The 9,545-nt window shown below is 27.0% G+C and overlaps 1 protein-coding gene and 1 non-coding gene across 2 annotated transcripts; both read right to left on the reverse strand.

The window, feature by feature from the left end:
• Positions 1-1,160: 1,160 nt before the first annotated feature.
• Positions 1,161-8,192, reverse strand: LOC113372674. The gene is made up of 3 exons (XM_026613030.1): positions 8,007-8,192; positions 5,296-5,320; positions 1,161-1,439 (listed from the first exon to the last, which is right to left on the reverse strand). Exons 1-3 carry the CDS (start codon positions 8,190-8,192, stop codon positions 1,228-1,230), a joined length of 423 nt encoding a protein of 140 aa, XP_026468815.1. The 3' UTR covers positions 1,161-1,227.
• Trnay-gua lies at positions 3,916-4,007 on the reverse strand. The gene is given in 2 exon segments: positions 3,916-3,951; positions 3,971-4,007. It is a non-coding gene; the product is annotated as a tRNA-Tyr (tRNA).
• Positions 8,193-9,545: the final 1,353 nt, after the last annotated feature.

The following is a 9,545-nucleotide window of genomic DNA, read 5'->3' on the forward strand; positions in this document are numbered from 1 at the left end:
TTTGAATAAAAAAAATAGTTTTTAATTTATTTAAAATTAGACTTTATGTTGACGTCAACTTAATGTATTTTGAATAATTTTTATTTAGAATTAATCAATATAATTAAATTTTGAACACATTAAGTATTTATAACTTGAATTCATCTTTAATTACATATAAAACGCCTTTAATTATAAAATATTATGTTATTCAAAAAACTTAAAAAGTTTGACATTTCGAAGGCGGCCATCTTTGAAATAATTTGGATAAAAACTAAATTAAATTGATTAATATTTTTGTGGAAAAACTACAGTAATTACTGTATTTGTAAATACTTACTTATAATAATAATAATACTTATTTCGCTTGTTTTAAAAAGAATTTAAAAAATCAACTTTTATAAAAATCAAGTCTTAATTATTATTGTAGTGTTGCCAGAAAACAAACGTTGACGTCTTAACGTATTTTAAATAAATAAATAATTGAATTTAAAATTTAAAATTATTAGTGATATATTTGTGCTGGTTTAATTAAATCTAAAATGCATTTTGATTATAATTAAATTAGTTTTAATTGAAAAGCTGTTAAATTCTTATTATTAAAAAAACTAATTTAACTTTGACAGTTTGACAGTTTGAAAGCATCTAACTTCATATTAACATTTTTTTTTTTTAAACTAAAATAAATGTTAAAAAAGTTATTCATCTTCATTGTGTGGAGTTATATGAGTTTGGTTAGTTATATTTTGAACTTATATGTCTTATTGCACACAATTTTAAAAAAAATGTTTTTTTCGAACATAACCTATATGTTGTTTCAATTTTTAAATCAAACTTTTTATGTTGTTGATATCAAAAAAACCTTTGACGTCCACTCATTTTCAATCAATATATGGTTTAAATTAAAGCAATTATTTAATATTTAAATTATAATTAAAATCATTACGTCCAACGCTCATGTTGTATCAGCTCCAGAACATTAGATAATACGGTTTTAGAATATCTAAACAAAAAATACTTTCCTTAATCTTCTTATTCAGATTCTATTCTTTTCGAAAAAAAACCCGACCGTTAAGTCGGGTTTTTCTTCTACTTTTTTTTCTTCTTGATTTTGATTTTCAATACTATAACTTTTAACTTATAGATTGTATTATAATTTGATTGTTAAATTTAGCAAAAATAAAAATAAAATCAGGATTTGAGCTACCTCATCTTTCATCCAATCCACTTAACCCTATTATCATTTTTTTATTTCTGCGAAGAACCATTGTTTCCCTTGTTCTCTTGCTGAGAAGTAGTAGAAGATGCAGGAGGTGCAGAGTTGTTCCTGATTTTGAAGAAGGCCCTTTTGTTGATAGCCGTGTGCGTGCAGTTGCAAATGTTCTCGAACCAGCGGACGACAACGCCTCGGGCTCTGGTGACCACTCGCTGGGCCACCTTGGACTCACTTTGGCGGCGACCTGGAGAAAAAGGTAAGAATTAATTCGAATATATATTAGAAATAGACATATATATTAGGATAGTCCTTAATATACATATTTCTTGCTCAAATGCTTTCAAATTAATGAAAAAAAAATTGTTTTAGCTCTTAATATAAACTTCCGCACAGAAAGTCCGCACTCCAACCAAAGTTTCTTATGGAGATAACATTGCTAAAATTCCATTTGTTTTTCAGAGGTTGATAACTTAGCGACTAGTCAATCAAAATTGTGAGAATAACATTGCATTTGCTTATTTTGATCATAAATTAAAAAAAATTACAACAAAAATTGATATGTTTTATAAAATAAGTATTCACTTAGGAAAAAGAATCAAGACTCTTTGGATGGAGTGCAGACTATCCCAAAGTTTATATTAAAAGCTAAAACTTTCAGAAGATTTTTTTATCAATTTGGAAGCATTTTAGCCCCTGTTAGCAAAGAAATTTAAAAATATCCATATTACGGACCACCCTAATCTATAAATAAATATATTAACCAAAAATCAGTAAAAAAAAACATATATTGCTCTAGTCACAATCCAAATGTTTCGGGTATAATCCTAGGCTTCATTCAGTGGAAACTAAAAATAAAATATAAATTCAATTGAGATTGATAAATTATATAGAGTAAAAGTACTTACAGTTTGCTAATTTTATTGTTAAAAATAAAAAAATTCAATTATCCATGATATGAGGATATGGTAATGCACTAAACTATGTAATGTTTAGCATTTCATGTAAATATAAATTAATAAATTTCTTTAAAAAAAGTTATTTTCAAAAACCGCGTAAGAACGAAAACGTGTAAAACGAGTACCGTGTAAAACGGGGGATAGGTGTTTTTCACAATTATACTAATAAATAATCGCAAAAAAATGTGCATATATTTGTGTTATATGTAACTAGTTGGAGACATATCTAAGAAAAGATTTTTTTAAAAAAATATTTTTAACAAAACTCTAACATGTGTGGAACTAATTGTAAATTTTTTTGCACATTTTTAATTTTTTGCAAGGAATTTGGAAACACTATCTTCTAGATAAAGAATGTTTGTTGATTCCATTTTTTTTATTTATAGTTCTATCGTTATAAATGTTTAATTAAAATCCCTCGTAAATTCTTCTCTTGTATAAATTTTCTTCAAAGTGTAGTAATATAGCATTAAAAAAATCTATTTTGTGTATTAAAATGTTAATGTGTTCTGCAAGCATAGTTTTAAATTGTCTAGGGTTTTTAAATTATTTTTGTGTTTGATTAATTAAATTTGTCTTATTTTTCGTATATAAATTCATTCGCAATCTAGGCAATTAATTTTATAGATGAGATTTCTAACACGCTTTATGTTAAAAGGAGTTTTTGTTCAAGTAAAATTAGTATCGTAAACTAACCTCTTTTAACATCGAACGATTTAATAATCTCGTCTTTTAAATAAATTAGCCTAGATTGCAATATAATACATATAGGAGAAACATGTCAGAATTATATGAAAATATACAACACAAAAAAGATTTAAAGAATCCTAGAAAATTTAAAACTATGCGTACACAACATATTAACGCTTTAAAACACAAAATAGAGATTTTAGCCCCCTTATAACATTTCAGTCTAGTAGTTTGCAGTTATTAAATTTTTTATTCAACACAAATAGCTGTTCATTTTTTTTTACTGGTGAAATATTTAATACAATATTTTCGATGCCTCTAGTCATACGCACGTATACATATAAACTTTATACAAATTGAAATGATTTTCATAATTGAAATTTCCGGATGTACTTTGCTTTATATAATACATAAGCTGTCGTTTGCATTTGTGTTTTGATTATACAACGCTGTTTTACAATTCTACAAGGTTTTTTATTTTAAAAACAAATCTGTCATAACATATACGAAATGTGTCTGTTTTCCACGTTTTTCCGTCCGTTTCCCGTCACATACAGAGTGACGACCTGTTACGTAAATATATATATATATATATATATATATATATATATTATTTTTAATATTTTTATTTATTATTATTTTTTTAATTCTCGCAATTAATTTTATTAACTCCAATAATAAGTTCTAATTTTAATGAAACAAAAACCTCTTTTAACATAGAATGACTTAGAAATCTCGTCTATAAAATTAATTGCCTAGATTGCTATTGAATTTATATAGGAGAAACGAGCCAGAACTTTATAAAAAATTACGACAACACAAAAATAATTTAAAAAATCCTAGATAATTTAAAACTGTGCTTACAGAACACATTACCGCTACAAAAAATAAATACGCGTTAACACTTTCTGGGCAATGAGTCAAAATATTTGCAACAAAATTTTCTTTTGTCTCCAGTATCATTATTACAAATAGATAAGCGTAATATACAACAAATAATGATTAATATATAAATAAACTATCTAATGAATAAATTTTAATTTAGTTTAGATAGATTTTAGAAATAAAAAAAAATCCTTCGAGCCGGATTTGAACCAGCGACCTATGGATTTCGGCATTTGTTTACATTCTACAGTCCACCGCTCTACCAACTGAGCTATCGAAGGTTGTTTATACAGACCCCAAAAAAACGATGACATATTGGAACAATTTGACACGTGCACTGAGGGTTACAATATTATTTTGTGAAAGAATTATTTATAATAATTTTATTTAAATTATACAAAATTAGGGCGTGCGTCAAACAAAATTTATAAAATTATTTATATCCAATATTTTTTTACAATGAGTTAAGTTTTTTCTTCAAGTTTATTAGTATACCAGACATTGTTAAAAATAAGTTATGTAACTAGGTGTAGTTAGCATTTTGCCTTAAAGCAAGTTGCACAAATTTTCGATATATGTAAATAATGAACTTAACCAATAAGAATTTAGATATTCCCAACTACCATAATAGTTTTTTTTAATGGAGCAATTCAACTTTTCTCCTCCCTCGAACATAAATTACATCCCTCTCTCAATTTACTGCAAGTGCTCGAATCTTTTTAAAGGAATGAAAATTCTGCGAAAGTCAGAAGATGGAAAAGATTTATACAAGTTCTATAATAAATTCAACTCTTGATATAAAATTATTCTTTTTCATAAAATAAGATTTCATTAAGTCTACAAAGCTACGGAAGAAAAGATTCATGAGAGTTGGAGAAAATGTAATTTAAATATGAATTAAAATCTTGGGAAAGAAAAGTAGAAACGTGATTTGGGAATAGTTAACGATTTTATTTTAAATATTAAGGAATGGTTAAACAGATTCATAAAAATTGTCAATTTTTTTTCTGCAACAGTTAATTACAAGAAAACGGCGAAGTAGATTTTTACCCTAAATTAATCAGTATCATTCCCAACCAATATCTTTCGAAAAGTTTTTGATTTTTTTAAATCGAGTCAGAATTTAGAGCTAAAGCGTAGATGAAATTTTTTTCACTTTTCTGCTTTTTACAAATAAATGGCTTAGCTGATCGTCGCACAAAATTTGATAAACGCTAGTCCTCATCGAGATACATCGAATGAATTTCAAATTTTTGAAATCGGTCCAGCCGTTTTTGAGAAACCGTCGATTTAAGGTCAAAAATTCTATTCACACACACACACATACATTTTCCAAATTTGGTCTCAGTCGATTCAAAATGACTTGAAACGTCTAGAAAACATAAAATTAGCAATTCGAATTTTTTCGTGAAAATAAACACTCTTCTTCGGCAAGTTAATATAAATTCATATCAATTTAGGCTAATAAAATTTATCAATGGTCAATAAATTTAAAAAAATATATATTTTCAGATACTTTTATGAAACTATAAATTTGCGAAAATTAAGAAATTTTAAATTGTGGCTTACCTTGTATACCGGTTTTAGAAGAATCCTGAAAACAAAGAAATACTTAATTAATATGTATTATATATTAATTAATTATATATATAATTTAAATATTTAACAGAATACATCAAAATAAAATATAAATTAATTTAAAACTGTTCTGTTTTGAGAACAAAATGTGAACAAAATTAATCACCTTAAGAAAAAATAAACTAACGTAGTTAGAAAAGCTCGTGGGTTTTATAAAAAAAATTGCAATTTTAGTGTAACTTTGTATGACAATAGAGTTCCTGATTTCAATAAACATACTAAAATATTATAGGCTTACGATAATAATTAAATTTTGGCCGCGATTGTAAAAAATCTTCAATATATTTCGGTATATTTTTAAATCACTCATATATTAATATATTTATTTCTTATTAAGTCAATTATTTAGGGCAAAATACCATTTATACCTAGTTTAGTTATTAAATTTTATCGTGTCTATAAATTATCATTATCATTCCAATGGCAATTTGTGAAATTAATTATCAGTCATAAAGAGATACGAGGCAGTTCGCATATGGCAACACCATTTGTAATGGAAATTTAGATTACTAATTAACAGTTAATAGTCTTCACTACAATTTTAGTGGCACAATGGTGTACGTGTGGGGACTATTAAATTTATATCGGAATAATGAACATGACAATGCGTAGTAGACAGTTTGTAATTAATTTAAACGTTGTCATCAGATGGAATTCAATTCGATAATTGGTAATAAAATAGTTAGAAAAGACATATTACATCAATCAATCATTGTATTAGAGATGACTGTTATAATTTTATTATACTAGATGACCCGAAAGACGTTGTCCTGTACCCACGTCTACAATTTTTCAATATCCCATACTAATATTTACCGTATACCTAAATATAGTAATTATTGGTTTTTAAATTACTCTTCACACCAAAATGCATACATGTACATCAATATGAGCGGTGTTAAATGTAGAACTGCTTTAAATAAAATGATGAGTCTCAATCTCCACAGTATATTGGAAATTGAAGTCTTTTAAACTGTATAAAAAATTCAGAAAAAATTAATATATAGTGTACGCAGTAAAAGTTATGCACTTGACAATTTTACCCTAGATTTTTCCACCAATTGCTCCAATAATGTTGCCTATAATTTTTATAATTTCGTATCAAATTTTAGCTGGTTTTTAGTAATTATAATATCTAAATTACATTTTTTTAGCAATAATTTATTATAAATTATTACCAGGGACGCTTCTAGAGTCATCAGCACCAGCATGCCATTTTTTTTTTTCTAGCGTACCCGTGCCCCTATATTTTTCCTATTTTAACAGTTTATTATTAAAATTATTATCACTAATTAATATTTGGCTTTAGAAACATTTTACTTATTGATTTTGGCCATTTTATGCGGTTTGTTCTATTGAGCAAATCGTAGAGAGCAAAAAAATTCTAGTCTTTCATTATTATAACACTGGTACTTCATGTTGGATTATTTTGATTTAATTTTTTATTATTTAAGATATCCAAAATTACATCTTAAACTTCTCCTAATTGATATCGTAAGGGTCGAATTGTATGTATTCATCTTTACTTTCCCATTTGTTGTTTTAAAGTGAAGTTTTTAAAGTATTTTAATAATTTTGTGCAAAGATTAGTAAAAGATGCAAAGAAATTATATATTTCTTGAATTATATTTAAAAAAACTATATGAAAATTTCATATGCGAATTTTGTGTTGACGCCCCCCAAGGTAGGACCGGCCCTGATTATTACTTATTTTTATATTTTAAGTGAATTAATTTATCAAATCTTGTTCATATGCATATTCAATTTGCCATACACATACTGTATTTTATATTATTTTGATTCCTGCACATCTCAGCTGCTTTTTGGCAATAATAATGTAGACATTACATTTTTCTTATTAATATCCTTGAATTTTTATACATATTCTAATATCGTCTAGACTCATAAGTAAATTGAAATTTTTGGCTGATGATAGTTTTCATTTCTTTTTAATGCAAACAATGACATGTCGTTTTTTGCCATTTTTTTCATTTATTTCTACAATATTGCACAAAGATCCCAGTACTTTATAATCACATACATCCTAGAAAATTTCCTTAACAAACTTCAGAAAGATTTATCAAAATCTGAATGATCGTTTGGAAGGAGTATACAGTGAGTGCTTGTAAAATTGATTCCACGTTTTAGTTAGAAAACGTTTGTATGAGAAAAAGAGAAAGGCTGTTTTAGGGTTTTCCCGGCAATTATTCGATTTTTTTTTCGCCGTAAGAACCATCCTGGGACTTACGGCGAACCTCGTAGAAAACATTTTAAAAAAAGAATTGGCCAAATTGGTCCAGGCGTTGTTGAGTTATGCGCTTACCAACACATTGTGCGTATCATTTTTATATATAAGATATACTAATATTGTCTAGGCTCATAAGTAAATTGAAATTTTTGGCAGATGACAGTTTTCATTTGTTTTCAATGCCAAACAGTGTCTCAAATATTTTCAACGTCTAACAATAACATGTAATTTTTTGCATTTTTTTTTCTATTTATTTCCACAATCCAACTATATTTTTATAATCACATACATCCTAAAAACTCCCTTAACAAACTTCAGAAAGATTTATCAAAATCCGAATAATCGCTTAGGAAGAGTATATTTACTTCAAAATAATTTTATATATTATATTTACCTGTTTGTTTTGCAGCGCCCTTTTTCCTGCTTCGACCTCCGCCTGGCGGATGACACCATCAACGAATTTGGTGGCCTCCGCCAATTTGTCAGGGTCGGACTTGAATTCAAAAATTTTTTCTTCTAAAGTCAGGGCAGACGTCGATTGGCCCTCGTCCAGGCTTAATTTTAAACCACCAGGCTTCATTTTTAGAGTAAAAGTCTCAGAGTAATTGTCTCAGATTTTAAAATTTACTTTTTGTTAAAGTCACAGTAATAGTCTCAGATTTTAAAATTCACTTTTTAATAAAAGTCACAGTTTTTTTTTTAATTTTTTGCAGCACAAATGTATATATTAAAATCACTTGTTTTTACATTTTTGTGGTAAAATGTGTTTCACTACTACTGTAAAAAATAAACATTTTATTGGTAAAAAATACCAAATTTGGTTCCATTTGAAATTAATTTTCAGAAACATTTATATAAAACACTTGTAAATAATTTAGCAATTATGAGATAAATTTATGAGGCGATTCTGCCGTAACAGAGCTCATAAAATAGCGTTGCTTGTTTATTAATAAAGAAAATTATGAAAATGTGCGATAAGGCGTATTTTACATATAAACAAGCAAGGAAGAATCTTATGATAACTGCATCATCGAATATTCTGTTATCATAACATTCTTCCTTGCTTGTTCATATTTAAAATGCATCTGATTGCACGACAAATAGATAAACATTTTCATAATTGTCAATACCAAGAACAAGTATAGAAGAGCGTTGCCGATGAAGCTAAAGTATATTTTATATCACTACTTTCTCACCAAAAAAAATCAATCTTAAACTTGCAGTATATAATTGCAAAGCAACTGCATTTGTGCATTTATTTATGAATAATCCAAAACATTTTAAACTATAGTCATAAACTATTTCATAAACGGAGAAGAATGCCGGCATTAGAATTAAATTATCTGGGTAAAGAGCAGAGTTTCAAAAATTGGCAAGGAGAGTTTTCAAAATCTTTAAATAATAAGGGCTCAACATACGCTCTAACAAATATGAAGATAACACAAAAAACGTGGTTTAAAAAGGTAAAAGATGACAGAAAATTTATTTCTACTATATCAAGACTGAGATTCGGGCATACAAGAAGCAAATCCCATCTTGCAAAAATAGGAATACAAAATCCCATGTGCCAGTGTGGTAGAGAACAAGAAACGATAGATCATATTTTTTGGAAATGTAAAATATATATGAAACAAAGGAAATCCATGTACAAAATGTTACAGGACAAAGAAATTGTGTTCCCCATAAATTCACAAGTGTTGATATCTTACAATAATATTGAATGTTGACATATACAAAATTATGTATAAGTATATAACTAGTATTAAGATTGATTTATAAGTTTGGAATTGTAAATAAATGTATATATCTATGTCATTGGCAAAATGATCGAAAGATTAAAAGCCACAAATAAATAAATAAAAAAAAACTATTTCATCATTGCAAGACAGTACAAATTATCTTCATAAACTTTTCCATCAGTTATCCTTAGAAC

The sequence above is a fragment of the Ctenocephalides felis genome, unplaced genomic scaffold (assembly GCF_003426905.1).
Source record: "Ctenocephalides felis isolate EL2017-DRISC unplaced genomic scaffold, ASM342690v1 CF-g0.4_SCAFFOLD_00845, whole genome shotgun sequence".
Classification (NCBI taxonomy): domain Eukaryota; kingdom Metazoa; phylum Arthropoda; class Insecta; order Siphonaptera; family Pulicidae; genus Ctenocephalides; species Ctenocephalides felis.